The sequence below is a fragment of the Neovison vison genome, chromosome 11 (genome assembly GCF_020171115.1).
Source record: "Neovison vison isolate M4711 chromosome 11, ASM_NN_V1, whole genome shotgun sequence".
Lineage (NCBI taxonomy): Eukaryota > Metazoa > Chordata > Mammalia > Carnivora > Mustelidae > Neogale > Neogale vison.
In genome coordinates, this window is record NC_058101.1 from 124,983,930 (window position 1) to 125,002,225 (window position 18,296).

Sequence of the window (18,296 nt, forward strand, 5' to 3'; positions counted from 1 at the left end):
AATGTCCTAGTTTTCCCTCATATTGTCCAATTAAGAGCTGTGGTGTTTCTAAATTCAGCCAACACAGAATAGTTGTATGACAAGTAAATAAGTCTTGCTGGGAATATGTTGCTTAAGTGAAGAAATGGTTCAGCCAACAAGTGAGCCAAAAGATTAAATATTAACTAAGGAAGGTACCATTTCTAAAGTGATACGTAACAAAGGACTCAGCTATATATAGGATTGAAGATCTCTCAGTGAAGTCCATAAGCAAAGGATGGTCTCTTGGAACCTCCAAAAATTTAAAATCATGAAGAATCTGTTATTGCTACTGTTGTGTGTTGTTATTGTTAAGTCACAAGATCAACTTTATGATGATTTGGTGATTATTTTAAACTTATTATATTATTACTAATATTATTAATATAAAATATAACAATGTAATCATATGAATACTTTAATGATGTTAACCTTGATTTTAGTTATGAAATTGAATTGTTAATCTCAATGACCCATTTTATTTAAAGATGTTACATAGTATCTCTTGCATAAAAACAAAATAATAATTTATTTTCTTGTTTTTTACCTTTGTTTTCCCAGGATGAAGGAGACAGAGCTGTGGTAAGATTGTTTTTCTCACTTGTTATCCTAAGTACTGCGATTTTTATTTAATTCTAGCAATATGTTATTACAATTATGAGGACAAATATGAGAATTTTGCAGACTATAAAATAATGAAAAAGCAGTATTTTAAGAGAAAAAAAAGCTGGGATGGATTACTCTTTGGTGAAGAAGAGTAATATATAGCTCCTGAAATTACTGGTGACTTATGAATGAAAATTCTAAACCAATCTAAAAGCAGAATAGACCAAGTACAGTGATAGAAAATGAAATAATTGGGTTTCTTCAAGTGAGAAAATCTAAATCATAAGTAGTATTTATTGTTATTATTAATAGTTATGAAACACATAGCTCAGTATAATTTATTCATTTGTGGAACAGTTTTACCTCAACTACTATCTTTGCTGATTTATTTGTCTTGGTTTGAAGATAACAAAAATACAGAAATGCATTTAGGGAGATAAATACTTAGAGGATTTTAATTTTATTCTCAAATGAATCATGATCAGATTTCTTGTCTGTAACATAGTCTGTCACATAGAAATTAGAGTATATAATAATACTTAAAGGAAGTGATTTGTTCAGATCATTTGTTGAATTTGAAGGGAACCTAAGTTGTTTTAATTATCAAACCATACAGATAAAAAGATGATTGTCTGGCTAATTGCATTAGGTAAGAAGAATGTAAAGAATGTGAAAGAGTAAACTTTTGTAAACACTTGGCTAAGCACTTTTACATTTCTACTTACCAGCTAATCCTACAGAGATAGTTTACTAGTTTAGCTCCCAAATAGATTTTCTAGGTTTTTTTTTAATTTCCCTAAGTGATCTTCATGAGCCTAAATATCCATAGAATTTCTTTAAATATTTTTTTAAAGATTTTATTTATTTATTTGACAGAGAGAGATCACAAGTAGGCAGAGAGGCAGGCAGAGAGAGAGGGAGAGAGGAGGAAGCAGGCTCCCTGCTGAGCAGAGAGCCCAACGGGGGGCCGATCCCAGGACCCTGAGATCATGACCTGAGCCAAAGGCAAAGGCTTAACCCACTGAGCCACCCAGGCGCCCCTCTTGAAATATTTTTGATTTCTCTTTCTCTGGTAAAGCTAGACCATCAATGCCACCCCTCTAATGGCACTCTAATGAAATAGAAAGAAAATATTTTCTTCTATTATAATTTGATTTGCAATAAAAGGCAAGCCACATTTCATAAAATTTCTGGTAGAATAGACCAGGACCACATAAAATATATATATATATATATATATATATATATATATATATATTTTTTTTTTTTTTTTCCCCCAAATCCGCACACATACCCCAGTACTATAGTGGTTAAGTGGGGGAGATCAGGAGTCAAATTGCCTGGATTGAAAGACTTGTATGTACATTCTCACTAAATGTTAAATATTATATAACATAATGAATACATGACATTAAAATGCAAAACAGAGTCATTGTATGACTTCTGGGCTCTCAGAATGGCTGGAGAGTTTAGCCTCTGCTTTACATCTAATTATTTGTTTATTTGTAAATAGTATAATTTTTAAAAAGTGTGACTGCTGACCAAGGCCAAATGACAATGCAGTTAATCCCAGCCAACATTTTTGTATTGCACCGCATATTTTCTACTTCAGTATCTTTTAATGTAGTACTTTTAAATTTAACAAATAATTTTAATCACATACCTTGAGAATTATTTTAGATAGGAGAAAATTATGCTGTTTGATAAGGAAATCATGTAGGAAATTTCAGGAGAATGGTTTAAAAAAAAATTTTGTGGGTATAAAGTAAGATTAAGATTGGAGGGGCGCCTGGGTGGCTCAGTGGGTCAAGCCTCTGTCTTCTGCTTAGGTCTTGATCTCAGGGTCCTGGGATTGTGCCCCACATTGAACTTCGCATCAGGCTTTCTGCTCAGCAAGGAGCCTGCTTCCCCTTCTCTCTCTGCCTGCCTATTTGTGATCTCTGTCTGTCAAATAAATAAATAAAAATCTTTTAAAAAAGAATAATATTGGGGCGCCTGGGTGGCTCAGTGGGTTAAGCCGCTGCCTTCGGCTCAGGTCATGATCTCAGGGTCCTGTGATCGAGTCCCGCATCGGGCTCTCTGCTCAGCAGGGAGCCTGCTTCCCTCTCTCTCTCTCTGCCTGCCTCTCCGTCTACTTGTGATTTCTCTCTGTCAAATAATAAATAAAATCTTAAAAAAAAAAGAATAATATTGGAATTAGTAGCAGAGAAGCCTTTTGAACTGTAGTATCTATTGTGTTTTATTGTAATAGAAATAGTGAGTATTTACTATATACCAGCTGCTCTTCAGGGGGCATCACATGCAAAGTCGTTTAGCTCTTACAATCATTTTATACAGCAGATACAGTTATTATCCCTATTTTATAGATAAGGAAACTGGAGCACAGATATCAGAATTTGTACATGATCTTGTAACTAGTAAGTGGTAGGGTCGAGATTTGAATCCAAGCAGCCTGGCTCCAGAGTACCTTATTCCTCTTCAAACATGCTAGGGTCAAAGATTGTCTTATTACAAATAAATCCCAAGTAAATTTCACTTTGAATAAATCTGTATTGCCTCTCAAATATTGTTATATAAGAGTTAGGCAAAATAATCAATTCATAAAAACTGAAAGTGGAAAAATAATGAACAGTGGTTACAGGAATTTAGTAATCTGGGTGGCTTGAGAATATTTATTCATCCTGACAGTGTAGATGCCTTACTATTTGATGTATTCCATTGTATAGGTATCAGGAATCTAAGGTCCTTACTATTCACAGATTACTATTCACAATCTGGTGCTTTATTTTAAAGCTTTTTGTAAAAACAAAACAAAACAAAGACAAAAAAACAAAACAACTCCCTCTGGGACTATAGCTTTTCATGCAATTTTTCTGTCTGTTGTTACCGAAGAGACCTAAGCAGCCGATTGATATACCAACAATGACTAGCCATTTGATGGACCTTAAGGAAACCATTAATTGTGTGATAACCTAAATTGTAAATTGAGTGTATTGGAATATTTACATGTCAAATCTCTGATAACACTTTACGTTTTATTTCTGCCTGGTTCCCTGAAGGCCACTGTGGATGCACGTGGTCACCGGCCACGTGACAAGAAGAGGGAAGAGGCTCCCAGCCTGAGACCTGCTCCACCTCCCATCAGTGGAGGTGGCTATCAGCCTCGTCCAATCAAAAAAGCAGCAGGCCAAAAGAAAGTAGAAAGAAAGGCCCCTGATGCTGGGGGCTGTCTTCATGCTGACCCAGACCTGGTGGGTGCACTGATGTTTCTTGTGATGATGGGTCTCCCATGCAGAGAATGCCTATCTTCCTCATGGCCTCCTAATGTTTCTTTGAATCACATCATCATCATTATTTTGCTTCTTTTTTTTTGGAAATAACTACAAAACTTGTTGGGGCTTGGGTTAAAAGTTCCTTCCTAGTCTCCTTTAGTCTGAGCCCAAGATTGTAAAAATTGTTCTTAATTTTGTATTTTGCCCTCCTCAATTGTTCAGGTGGTAAAATTTTCATAGTCCAGTTATATTTATTCTATGGTAAGGACTAATTTTAATCTTCATAGGAATATGTTGAGGACTCTAGAATTTCTGGACTTACATACAGAAAATCAAATTACAAGTTTTTACATTAGCTAATGATAATATTGAGTTTTCACTGTTGTACTATTTTCACAAATACCCATAATCTGAATCCTTTATCTAATGCCTGCTCTCTTCTTTGTTTGCAGGGAGTGTTGTGTCCTACAGGATGTCAGTTGCAAGATACTTTGGTAAAACAGGAAAGGCCAATCAGAAAAAGTATAGAAGAGTTAAATAACAATGTGGAGTCTGTGTCCCAGTCCTCTTCTAGCACCTTTCAGTATATAACTCTGCTAAAAGAGATGTGGAGAAACAGGCAGAAACAAATACGAGGTAGATATCCTGTGTTTAATGTTTGCTACTACTATAAAATTAGAATGTCTTGAACTGCCATGGGAATGCATGATTCTGAGAGGATCAGCATTTCTAGATTAACCTAAATAGCATCCTACTGCTTTCAGTATGAGCCTGATTACCCTAAGGCTCTCACTTAGCCACCTTTACCTGCAGTTTGCCATATAAGCACTATTCAGCACTTCTCAGCTAGAATCATTTTCGATGAAATTTTCCATGAGCCCTTGTTTTCATTCTATAAGAAATTTGTGAATCAGAAGACAATATTTAGAGTCAAATTTAGCATTTATAGATTTAATACTTCTGGTTTTGAATATAAGAGGATAATCTATGATGTACTCAATTGTGTTGCAAATATCACTACCAAATCTCTGAATCTTGAAATCTGATTGTTGAGTGCTATTGGCTGGGTGGTTAGGAATCAGCTAGTGAGTAAGCGTGGCATAGACATCTCAGTGAGTAGCTTATCCTAATTTGGACATTTTTAAAGGTTTCATGACACTCTTCTTGTAAACTTCAAGGCTCTACTGTACTCTTATGAGATGAGTAAGTAAATCAAGTGTATCCAGTCCATACGATGTTGAACTTCTGAGATGGAAGGCCTAAACACTGCTTTCTCCTCTTTTCCTCACCAGAGAAATAAAGAACATTTTGTATTATCATTGGGCATAATTTTGGCTTACACCTAAGGTAAATTACTAGTATAGTAGCTAGACTTTATGTTAACTTGTAGATGTCAAGGGTGAAATGATTTTCTCTCATACAATTACATATCATGATTGCCTGACAGTAGCTCTGTGTCTATTAACTTATTCTCAGAAAATCAAAGTCACAATTGTATGGTTGAATACCTGTAGTTTTTTAATTGGAGAAAATGCTTACCATTCCTTCATAATTTAATTTTCCAGATAATGAAAATGCAATAAATGAGTACTCCTCAGAGCTGGAAAAGCACCAATTATATATAGATGAAACTGTGAATAGCAATGTCCCAACTAACCTTCGTGTGCTCCGTTCAATCCTGGAAAACTTGAGAAGCAAAATACAAAAATTAGAATCAGATGTCTCCGCTCAGATGGAATACTGCCGCACCCCATGCACAGTCAGTTGCAATATTCCTGTGGTGTCTGGCAAAGGTAAGTAGTTAATAAACATATTTCTAGAGGGTTCCAGGATAAATAGTCTCTAAAAATAAGAGAACTTCAAAAAGCTTAGTGGCTCTTCCCCAACCAACCCTAATGACAAAAGAGCACATCATGAAGATATCCCTAGCTTGCTGTGTTCTGACTTAGCCTAATGTATTTGCCAGTTTTTGACGAATAGGATATAATGTAATGATGGTGATAGCTCCACCTAGCTAATGCACTTATTTGCTTGGATAGGTGGCAGAAGCATGGCGGGGGAGGGGGGAATAGGAGTTTCTCCATCCTTTGTGTTCTGGAAGGTTATATATAACTTAGGACATAAAAGGTGAAGAAGGGTTGTTTCATCCCCTCGGGAAATAGAACTCAAAACTGAGTCTGATTTTCAGTAAAAAGATGATTCAGTTTCTATAATTTATTCTCAAATGTCTAGAATAAAACATTCCTCAGACCTGTGTTTTAAAATTGATGACTAAAGACCAAGGAGTTATGTTGTCGTTCCCTGAATATATGTTATCTTATGTTTGCAGAATGTGAGGAAATTATCAGGAAGGGAGGTGAAACATCTGAAATGTATCTCATTCAGCCTGTCAGTTCTATCACACCATACAGAGTATACTGTGATATGACCACAGAGAGTGGAGGTAAGTATATGATAGTTGTTCACCTATTATGCTGTAATTATTTTGATACCATAGAATGCCAAGATATAAGACCCAGCTTTAACATACCAACAACGAGCCATTTGACTTGGAACTTAACCTGATATTTTAAAAGTTATAAAATATCTGTGATTCAGAGTTTGGGATAAGATAAAGCACTTGAGGTCTCTAAAGATTTTAAGTTTTCCTTTCATATTTATTTCCTTATTGTATCCATTTTGAAGCACCAAATAAATTATTTAGAGCATAAAATAAATTAAATAGGTGAGAAATTCATGCATTCTTTCCAAAGTGAGATTATTTGTTATTTGTTAATATGTGCCTTTTTTTTTTTTTTCTGTCAACCAAAGGATGGACGGTAATTCAGAACCGTCAAGATGGTAGTGTTGACTTTGGCAGGAAATGGGATCCGTATAAACAAGGATTTGGAAATATTGCAACCAATGCTGATGGGAAAAAATACTGTGGTCTACCAGGTAGAAACTGGGAGTACAAAATAAATCATCATGTTGAAAATTTTTTTTTATTTCCCTTTAAAAACCATAGTGCTGGGAGTGTGTTTTTAGGAGGCTAAGAAGAGTTTATATAAAGATTGTAAAAATGAGGGGCGCCTGGGTGGCTCAGTGGGTTAAGCTGCTGCCTTCAGCTCAGGTCATGATCTCAGGGTCCTGGGATCGAGTCCCGCATCGGGCTCTCTGCTCAGTGGGGAGCCTGCTTCCCTCTCTCTCTCTCTCTCTCTCTCTCTCTCTCTCTGGTGCCTCTCCGTCTACTTGTGATTTCTCTCTGTCAAATAAATAAATAAAATCTTTAAAAAAACATAAAAATAAATAAAAATAAAAAGATTGTAAAAATGAAAGATAAGGGAAGGAAGACTACTGTTTTTAATTTCCAAAGGTGCTACTTTTTTTTTTCTTTTAAAGATTTTATTTATTTATTTGAGAGAGAGAGAGCATGAGAGGGGAGAAGGTCAGAGGGAGAAGCAGACTCCCCACGGAGCTGGGAGCCCGATGTGGGACTCGATCCCGGGACTCCAGGATTATGACCTGAGCTGAAGGCAGTCGCTTGTCACTTTTGATGAGGTTTTATTTTATTTTTCCTTTAGGGGAGTATTGGCTTGGAAATGATAAAATTAGCCAGCTTACCAACATGGGACCCACGGAACTTTTGATCGAAATGGAAGACTGGAAAGGTGACAAGGTGAAGGCCCTTTATGGAGGATTCACTGTACAGAATGAGGCCAACAAATACCAACTCTCCGTGAGCAAATATAAGGGAACAGCTGGCAATGCACTCATAGAAGGAGCTTCTCAACTGGTTGGAGAGAATCAAACTATGACCATTCACAACAGCATGTACTTCAGCACATACGACAGGGATAATGATGGCTGGTATGTAAGATGTCTTTTCCCCTGCTTTAAAAGCCACCACGAATGTTGTGATTGGGATCCTTAGTGGGAGCTCATGTTATTGATAACTATCATTTCTTGGGTGCTTCCTGGGCCTTAGCCACCATACTAAGCTTCTCATGTGTTATTCTAAACCATTTCTATAAGGTTGTCATTATTATCCTCACTTGACAGATGAAGTTTAAAGAGACAAAGTAACTTACTCAAAGTCATAACAACGATAAAAGATGGACCTGGAACTAGAGCATGGTTACCTTCTGAGTAGTGAGCATTTAGATAAGTTTCTCTAGCTGTATCTCATAATGTGTATATTGGGACCTTAATTTTGTTTTCCAGGGTTCTCTAATACTAAGGGAGCTAAAATGTGACATGATGGTTTAAAGAAACAAATGCAGATGAACTCGTCACCAGGCCCAGTTCTCTCTCTTTCTTGCTATAGGGCAGAGAAGGCCTTTTGTGTTTTAATTTGATTTTACTTAGAAAACCAGAGTGAAAGAATACTGTGCACAGCACTCTTCTGTGGGTATTTTGCAAAGAATAAACTCAATAGTACTGCAGTTCTAACAACCCCAAACATTTCCTTTCAGGATAACTGCAGATCCCAGAAAACAGTGTTCTAAAGAAGATGGTGGTGGATGGTGGTATAATAGATGTCATGCAGCCAATCCAAATGGCAGATACTACTGGGGTGGACATTACAGCTGGGACATGGCGAAACATGGCACAGATGATGGAGTGGTATGGATGAATTGGAAGGGGTCCTGGTATTCAATGAAGAAGATGTCTATGAAGATCAGACCCTTCTTCCCACGGCAATAACCCCCCAAACATAAATTTTTATTCTTCTATATGTAACACATTTTTGTATATTATGTCATTGGAATATTCTTTCACACATTATATCTCTCTAAAACTACCAAAAGGTTGTGAGTGTGACTTTTTGGGAAAAGTTTAGGCTAAATGATATTAAAAATGGCACATGAGTTTCTTTTGTATTATTCATTTGTATTATTTCATTGAGAACTAACTGAAACAATAATCATGGGCAGTTTCATAATTTCAGTTTCAGTTGATTTTAGAAAGTTTCAAATTAGGAAGAGGAATTTTCTGTCCTTGTTCAAAAGTCCGCTTTAAAGGTTGTTTATTTATGTAAGATCTGTAACACACACACACAAATCTTTCGAAAAGGTTTATTAATTAAACCAGTCTCTATTACAATAAATTAACATATTCTTATTTTGTAATCCATATGACCAACGAGTTAAGCTTTGAACTTGTGAGAAAAGAGGAATAATCACAACTTTTAAGTAACTAATAAAGTAGCACTGGACATATGAGGATTCAAAATCTCACTCTGCACCATGGGAAAACCACTATTCTGCCATTTAGCTAGACTTCAGGATCAGAAATCTCGGTAGGACAATGAGGGTCCAGTCTTCATCATTTGTTTTTTTGAGAGGAAGAGTGGGGTAGAAAACAGCAGTTGCCTCTTGCCCCTGGAAGTTAAGCCTATTGACTTCAACTGGATTTTTGTCTTTTCCATGATAACACCAAAACTAAAGTAAAAGTGGGTTTTCTGTTCTTCCTACTTTGCCCCAAGTAATGTGTATATCAATTCAATATTTCCTTTCTCTTCTGTTCTCCCATCATTTCACTCCTACTGTCCTGGGCAACCCTATACCCCCAGACTCTCCCTCACTAATGTAGCATCATTGCCACTGATTTTCATAGAAGCTTATTGTCTCAAAACTCATTCTCTTACCCTTGCATCTGAGCAGAGGTTATTAATTTCTATCATAGAAATGCTGTCACTCTCTTAATTCCTCATTAAATCCAACTTCAATTTTTACTTGGTTTCCCTGCCATAATTTCTGTCTCACCCTTACCTATACTCTGGTAATCTGTCATCACATATATGGTCCTAAAAATTGGACATTCTGACCGAGTTAGTTAGCTTCCTGTTTAATGGGAGCTTTTGTTACCTAAATCCTTAACTCCAAATTCCTTAACTGGGAGTGAAATGATTTGCTAGTTGGTCCCAACAATGTCTCCTGCCCCCTTCACTATACATCTACATTCTTGTCACAGTAAATTTTCCACCATTCTGGAGAAGTTTAGGCCCTTTTATATGATACTTCCATTGTTAATAGCATCTTCCCCCCAACACTATCTGAAAAATTACTGTTCATTTTTAAGCCTCAGTTTAAAGGCAATTTCTCTGTTTTACATACCTTTCTCCTTTACTAATGATGAGCTCTTACTCATCTTTGATTCCAGAATTACCAGCCTGTCAGTAAATGTGTTTTTCATAAGTTGATAAATATTGGATGACTAAATCCAGTGATTATCAACATCTTAGAACACCCCCCTTCTTTTGTGTAGAACCCATTTTCTAATAAAGTCACACATGGAAACTTAACACATAAAATACCTGTAAGTAGAACATACGCAGCAAGACTGAGTATAGCAGATTCACCTGGGGTGGCTCAGATGGTTAAGCCTCTGCATTTGGCTCAGGTCATAATCTTAGGGTCCTGGGATAGAGCCCCATATCGGGGCTCTCCGCTCAGCGGTGAGTCTGCTTCTAACTCTCCCTCTGTGATTTCTCTTACTTTTGCTCTTTTTAAAATAAAATAAAATTTTTTTAAAAAGAGAAATAAAAAAGACTGACTATAGCAAAAGCCTGTGGAATCAAGGATGGGAAGAGAGCAGGAACCCAATCCAAGGGCAGTATCCCTCAGACCTTTGCTCAACCCCTTAGGGACTCATAGAAGATCTAATGAAGCTTAAAATAAAGCCACAGATAACAACAACAACAAAATGTTAAAGTAGTCAATCTGATGGTTAATGTGCAAATTGCAGAAACACAGAGACCATTCCTGGATGGTGTGTAATCTAAGTCTGTCTAGAAAGAAGCAAACCTTCTTAAGTTATCATTTGGTAAGAAATCCTACATATCTGATTTGGCCCATTCAAGCACCATAATTTTGAATATAATATAAAGGTAGTGTCCCTGAATTAGAATACATAAAACAATTTCAAAAACCCTTAATTCATGACTATTATGAAGATAATAAAAAGATTAATTGGAAACTATTTATCCCACACTATGGCATGAAAATCACAATATATTTTATTATATGATTAAGACTGTGTAAATAAAAAAACAAACTAGAAAGGATATATGTACTTGGGATGTAATCTTCCAGTTCCTCTGCATTTAGGAACCAAGGAAACCAGCTAATCAATGTGACTAAAGAATTGTCTTTTAAACTGAACACAGAATTTTCCACATGGGACAGAAATGTAGAGTATGTGACATACCACCAACTGCAGTAGCTTAGCTGACGTTGTGGTTTAACCATTGCACACCAGACAACATGCATGTTGACTGTCTAAAACTGCAGAGTTTATTTCCAATACAGAAATCTTGGCATCAACCCAGATTTATTACATCAGAGGCTCTACATGGGAAAAGCCTCAGAATTTGCATTTTTAAATAGATATCCCCAAGAAACTCTGATCTGTTCCCAAAAGATTCTGATCCGATTTGAAGATAGTGAGGTTCCCCGGATTGGTCTTGTTCTGATTCACCAGGTACAAGAAGCTAGGATTTAGAATGACTAATACAAGCTACATTTGCATTTGGCTGAGACTCCCCTTGTTCTCATATAACCTTTCTTTCACTCCAATGGTGACATAAGGCAAGATTGAGGGCAAGTGTTCATCTTTGAAACGACTGTGATTTCATAGGGACCAATCTCTTGTGCTTAAAAGTTAACCTGGGTTTAAACAACACAGTCTCCAAGAGCTGGAACTATTATTTCTACTCTGTTGTGTCTGAGCTCATGTGATTCTCAAGGTTGGACTTTTAGTGTTTTTCCATGTAGAAACACCTTAAAAATGCTACCTACCATTTTTTCCACTGAGCTGAAATTGATTTCTGTATCTCATCCCTCCCCATACTGAGTCATGTGGCTTGATACTACCTGCTTGGCCTTCCACTATTGCCCAACTCAGCTCTAAGAGACAATGAGTTGGAGCATAATTACAGCCAAACTAGCAAATGGAATAATATCTGTTCATTTTAACAATATTAATTGTGGTTTTAAGTAATTAAAGTGGTACACATTATTTGCAGACATTTTGGGAAAAATATAGAAAAGCTTATAATTTCAACAGTAACAGGAGAGCAGTTCCCATCCCCTTTATGTTTTTTTTGTGATTCTGTACATGTGTTAGCACTTGAATTTTTTACATGGTGTCATGGAAATGTTTCCATGTTACTTAATATTTTTCTTTAGTATTATTTTCTATAATATTCTTTTTATTGGCTATATAATTTTCCATCATGTGAATGTACTCTAATTTTTAAGCAAGTCCCTGTCACTTTTTAAAATTTAGATTTTTCTGGTATTTTTCTAATAAAGATCATACTGAAGTTAGTATCCTTCTACATAACCTTTTTTGTATATATAAATAATCTGTATTATGTATAATATATATCGTTATCTACTCTTCCTAGAGTAAATTTTTAGAAGCAGAATATCTGGAGGAGACAAAGGGGTTGGCTTTCTGAAGGTTTTTAAAATATATATATATATTGCCAAGTAACTCTCCAGAAAAAATGGTATTGATTTACCTTTGACAGACAGAATTATAGCTGTTTGTTTTTATTTATCTTTTCCCTCACTAATGCTAAATGTTGTAATTAAAATTTTGACAGCTGCTTTAACTGTCACATCTTAATTACTGGTGCAAGTAAGAGATTTTTAAAATGTTTAATGACCATTTGTCTATCTTCTTTTGAGAGTTACTTTTTATGTCCTCTCCCTACTGCTACTTTTCTATTAGCATAAATAATCTTTTATATGAATTCTTAACCATTCTTTACATATGTAGGATAGCAATCAGGAACATGATATTACCCTCTATTTATTCAAATATTTTATTTCCTAAGTGATTAGACTCAAAGAGTCATATGCTTATACAAATACTTATACATATGCTTATACTGGAGCCAGTACTAACCATTATACCCTTTTCTCTCCTCCCAACCAAGCTGTGGCCAATAGGCAGTAAGTTTTTTGTTTTGTTTTTTGACTGAACTATAGTCATTTCCCCTCAAAGTTTTTATTTTGAAAAGTTCCAGTCTAACCGAGAAATTGCCAGAACAGTTTAATGAATACCTCTATGTCCTTCACCTAGATTCACCAATTGTTTGCTACCTTTGCTTTATCTCTCAAAAGGAAATACTTTTAAGCAGTTTTGTAAGAGCTTATGTAGGTCTCTGACCTTGAGGTCATAGACCTATTGTAGACAGAATCAAAGGTGAATTTAGCAAATATTTTTCAGAGCCCTATGTTGCAACCAGCACAAAGCCACTTTCGGCAAAGAGGTGAAGAATAGGCTTACCATCATTTAGTAACTGAGTATGTCTTAGCTCAAACCTGGCGTGTTATCTTAACTTTTATTGCCTCCATGGTGATGAAGAGTTGCTTTTACTATGTGGGAATGGAGGACATAATGTCCAGCTTTTGTAGAAGAATTAATTTGAATCTCTTCCCCAGGTGGAAATTCCTCACCTTATTATTCCCTTCTGTGATGTTTAAGGCCCCTGCCATCCCCATCCCCAGTTAATGAAGGATTGTTCTCCATAAACAAGATTTACAGAGCACTTGAAATTCAATTAAAAACAGGATATAGATTAACAAACATATGAACAAAAAACCTCCATAGGAACAAATAGATAAAATATGATATCCCCAAAGGGGTTTCTGTGTAAATTTTGTTACCTACAGATGAGCTTTATAATATTTATAGTTACAAAAATCTAGGTTTTGCTACTTCTCAAGCTGTTTCAGCAAACAGTAAATGTTTTACTACTTGACTCAAGTATAAAAAATATTTAGTTTATGATTTTCGCCTTCTGCATGTACTTATTCTTTCAGACTTTTCCAGATATGATTTGAATTTAGTGAAGTTTCCTGTATGGGCCTTGTTCTGAGTCACCATGTATGTCCCTAGTGTCTGCTAACTAAACTGGAAATGTGTTTTATTGGTTCTAAGGAGAACCCATGACAGAGTATAATTAGATTAACAATAACACTGGGAAAATAATTAAAATTAAGTGTTATGTATAATACAGTTGACTCTTGAACAATGCAGAGGTTAGTAGTTCAGACCCCCACACAACAGAAAAATCCAAGTTTAACTTCTGACTCCCTAAAAACTTAATTACTAACAGCCTACTGCTCACCAAAACCCTTACTGACAGCATAAATAATCAATTAGCACATATTTGATATATTATATGTGTTATATGCTGAATTTTTACAATAAAAAAGCTGAAGAAAATATTACCAAGAATATAATAAAAAAAAAGAAAATGCATTTACAGTACTGTAAAAGATCTGCATATAAGTGGACCTGCTTAGTCCAAATCAGTATTGTTCAGGAGTCAACTGTACTCTTCCATTCATCTAAAACTATGGTATCATCATCCTAGAACTCATAATAAATGATGTGTGGAACTTACAGGGCTTGAGTCACTAAGAATATAAGATTTGTGAGCTTCATCCTCAGATGTGCTCTTTATTATCTCATTATTTAACCTTTCTAAACTATTTTCTCACTAGAAAAATCAACCTGTAAAATGTTCTCGTCTTTATTTAACAAACTCTAGTACTCATGGATCAAAAGTATTCTAATAATTTTTCCTGGAAATGTAATACTTTATTCTAAAGGGTTTCCAGAAACTGAAAGTAAACATGTAAACAGAGCACATGAATTGAAATGTGAATAATCTCTTTTAATAAAAATCGAACATGATATCAACAGATATAGAAGGGATTTATGCATTGAGTAGGAGGAGGTTGAACTGGATGACCTTTAAAGTTCCACTAAACACTTACATTCCTTAATTCACAAACATCTTATTGGGTCATCACTTTGTGTTAGACCTTGTATGAAGTGGTAGAAATAAAATACAGTAATTTCAGTTAAGAAAAGAGCAATTAAGTTCCTCATGTTTTCTTCATGTACCATGGCACCCTGAAGGACAGCATCAAGGACAGTTATGGGCCAAATGATGAAGAACCATCCATCTCGATGTCAAGTTAAAATGCAGTTGGACATTTATTTTATTTCTTACCCAGGATCAAAATCCCAAATTTATCATTTTCTTCTCTGGCAGAAATAAGAAATATTTATTTATTTATTAAAGATTTTATTTATTTGTTTGATAGAGATGTGAGAGAGGGAACACAAATAGGGTGAGTGGGAGAGGGAGAAGCAGGCTTCCCACTGAGCAGGGGGCCCAATGCAGGACTCCATCCCAGCACCCTGGGATCATAACCTGAGCTGAAAGTAGACGCTTCACGGCTAAGGCACCGAGGCTTCCCTGGCAGAAATATTTAAAAACTGTGTGCTTTTGTGGCAAAACTTTCAGATTCATGTCCATTTTACAACTTAATTTACCTATTCATTCATTCAATGAGGGGTTATGCTGAGATGTCTAACCCAATTAAAATTTGAAGAATAAGAGGGCATGGCATTAGATGGAGAAAAGCATCATGAGGAAGTCAGCAGAAGTTAAGGAAAGAAGAAACAAAAAAATTTTAAAGGTAAATATACAATAAAAGTCATTTTAAAAGTTCATTATTTATAAGAACATCTCCTAAATTAAGAAAGAAGTATAGTTTAAAAGTGAAAGAACTATAAGAAAAGAGTTAAAGAAAGGAGAAACTACAATAAAATAAAAAATAAATTTAAAATAAAATGTATTTCAGAATTCACCTATTATTTCAGGAAAGGCTTCTAAACAAAGTGAATGTAAAGATATATAGGTAAGCACAAAGAAGAAGAAATTGGAAGTGATGAGACTATCAATATTTGACAAGGTAAAATTCATTTCCAAAAGCATGAAATAAATTAAAAAAAGGAAAGAACATTATATAATGAAATGCTTGAAAATTAATAATTAAAAGATGACTCACTAATTCCCCATGAGGTCAACGTTGTAGAAAAAAGAAAGATGACTCACCCTAAACACCCCCAAAACTAACTAATTCAAAATTAAGAAAGAACTTTCCAAAGCCCCTAGAACAAACAAAGGAAGTAAAAACTGAAAGGGAAATTTTTTTTTTGTCTTAAAAAAAAGGAAAAAAATGGAGGGTAAAAGGGAGAATAGTCCACTGAAAAGCTATACTTTAGAGATGAACAAAGTGATATAAGCACAGGAGAGATCATATGTATAGATCTGTTTTATTCAACAAAATTGGCATTTTGAGTCCACTGGCAAAGAATACTTTAATAGCGGATTCCAGCCTAACTGGATATGCATCCACAAGAAAATAAAAGTAGGCCTTCTCTGTAACATGTTAAAATAAATTATAGGTTAAATAAATAAAAGAAAAAGATAAAAATATTTGAAGAAACTGTTAAAACTTATCTGTAGAATTCTGTGGTAGGTGAGACATTCTTATGTAGGGCAGGAAATACCATGTAACTGAGTTCTGGCCTAAAGGAATATACCCAATGACATAAACAACTATGTTAGAGATAGGGGTCCACTGTTATTTTGGGGATAGAAATAAGAATTCTGAGAGCCCAGAAAAAAATTCCTCGTGCTATGTCTTATGGTGGGAATTAGGGAAGGGTTTACAGAAGGAACACCATGAAGTTGTATCATCAAGGACGAAGGGGACTCTTCTAGGCAGTACAGGTAAAGGCACAAACTCATTAAAGGCTCTGGTTTTCTGATACTAGTGAAAATCCAGTGCAATCCAAAGGCAGCAAATGACTGTAACATTGGAAAGGGACCAATTTGTGAAAGAGATTATGTGCAAAGCTATGAAGTTTTAATTCAATGTCAAATAGGCCTTAAGTAGGAGAAAGACATGATTGCTTAATCTTTTAAAAGGTAACTTTCTGGAGAATAAATACGCAAAAGAATGGTGGTAAAGGGGGAGATTAAGAAACTGTTAAAGACAGATGAATGGATAAAGAAGATGTGGTATATATACACAATGGGATACTATGCAGCCATCAAAAGAAATGAAATCTTGCCATTTATGATGACGTGGATAGAACTAGAGGGTATCATGCTTAGTGAAGTAAGTCAATTGGAGAATGACAACTATTATATGATCTCCCTGATATGAGGAAGTGGAGATGCAATGTGGGGGGCTTGGGGAATAGGAAAAGAAAAAATGAAAGAAGATGGGATTGGGAGAGAGACAAACCATAAAAGACTCAATCTCAAAAAACAGACTGAGGGTTGCTGGGGGGAGGGGGAATGGGAGAGGGTGGCAGGGATATGGACATTGGGGAGGGTATATGCTATGATGAGTGCTGTGAAATGTTTAAACCTGGCGATCCACAGACCTGTACCCCTGGGGATAAAAAGGCGTTATATGTTTATTTTAAAAATTAATTAATTAATTTTAAAAAAGAAACTGTTAAAGAGCCGAAATTGGAAAAAATTAACTCAAGATATCATAAGAACATAAAAGTGCTATAAGAATAACCATTTTTATTTTATTTTTTTAAATTTATTTATTTGACAGACAGAGATCACAAGTAGGCAGAGAGACAGGCAGAGACTGAGGAGGAAGCAGGCTTCCTGCCTAGCAGAGAGCCCGATGCAGGGCTCAATCCCAGGACCCTGAGATCATGACCTGAGCCGAAGGCAGAGGTCTTAACCCACTGAGCCACCCAGGCACCCCAGGATGGCCATTTTTAAAAAAAAATTTTATTTATTTGACACAAATAGAGAGAAAGTGAACAGCAGGCAGAAGGAGAAGCAGTCTCCCCTGCTGAGCAGGGAGCCTGATGCAGGACTTGATCCCAGGACCCTGGGATCATGACCTGAATTGAAGACCAATGCTTAACCCACTGAGCCACCCAGGTGCCCCAAGAATGGCCATTTTTAGTGTAGAAGAGGGTTTAGAGATAGATTGGACATGAGAATTAAAGAAAAAAGTAGAAGCTGAGAAGGACCCCAAATTTTCTAGATTAGGAAACTAGAGGCTAATGATGCCTCTGACTAGGATAAGAAACATAGAAGATGCAATAGGTTTTGATGAGAAGGTAATTAGCCCAATCTTAGGCTAATGAGAAAGACCTAAATGGATGTGTTCAGTATGAATTGAAACATTGATATGAAGGTCGGGGTCAAAGTTTTAGATTAGGCTATCACCAACCTATTGATGGTCATTGAAGCTACGGTGATTGTCAAATCAACCAAGGAGAAAATATACTCACTTACAGAGTGAGAAAGGATGGTCTGGCTAAGACTGCTAATTGCCTGCCTCAACATGCATTCTGCTTCTCCTTATTAATAGAATCCTAATTTTAATTAGTATAGACTTGTATTAATCTTGTATTGCCAAGGTGTCATAGTCTCTTCTGAAAGTAGGTATGTCCGTGTGACTAAGCTGTGGCTGATGACACATAAGTAAAAATGCTATATGGAATATTTCAGAAAGTTCCTTAAAATTAGGAGAAGATACTGCATTTCCCTTCTGTCTT

The 18,296-nt window shown here is 35.7% G+C and overlaps 1 protein-coding gene across 1 annotated transcript; it reads left to right on the forward strand.

Annotated features, from left to right (window-relative positions):
- Positions 1-236: 236 nt before the first annotated feature.
- FGB (fibrinogen beta chain) lies at positions 237-8,746 on the forward strand. Its single transcript, XM_044226162.1, has 9 exons — positions 237-361; positions 580-600; positions 3,684-3,875; positions 4,349-4,532; positions 5,462-5,689; positions 6,226-6,339; positions 6,708-6,833; positions 7,460-7,745; positions 8,351-8,746. Exons 1-9 carry the CDS (start codon positions 257-259, stop codon positions 8,580-8,582), a joined length of 1,488 nt encoding a protein of 495 aa, XP_044082097.1. The 5' UTR covers positions 237-256; the 3' UTR covers positions 8,583-8,746.
- The last annotated feature ends 9,550 nt before the right edge of the window (positions 8,747-18,296 follow it).

Bases quoted from the DNA above. Each gene is read 5' to 3' on its own strand.
- FGB (XM_044226162.1), top strand. From the start codon at position 257: ATGGTCTCTTGGAACCTCCAAAAATTTAAAATCATGAAGAATCTGTTA. The intron at 362-579 runs GTGATTATTTTA...TTGTTTTCCCAG, and splicing joins ATCAACTTTATGATGATTTG to GATGAAGGAGACAGAGCTGT. The intron at 601-3,683 runs GTAAGATTGTTT...GGTTCCCTGAAG, and splicing joins ATGAAGGAGACAGAGCTGTG to GCCACTGTGGATGCACGTGG.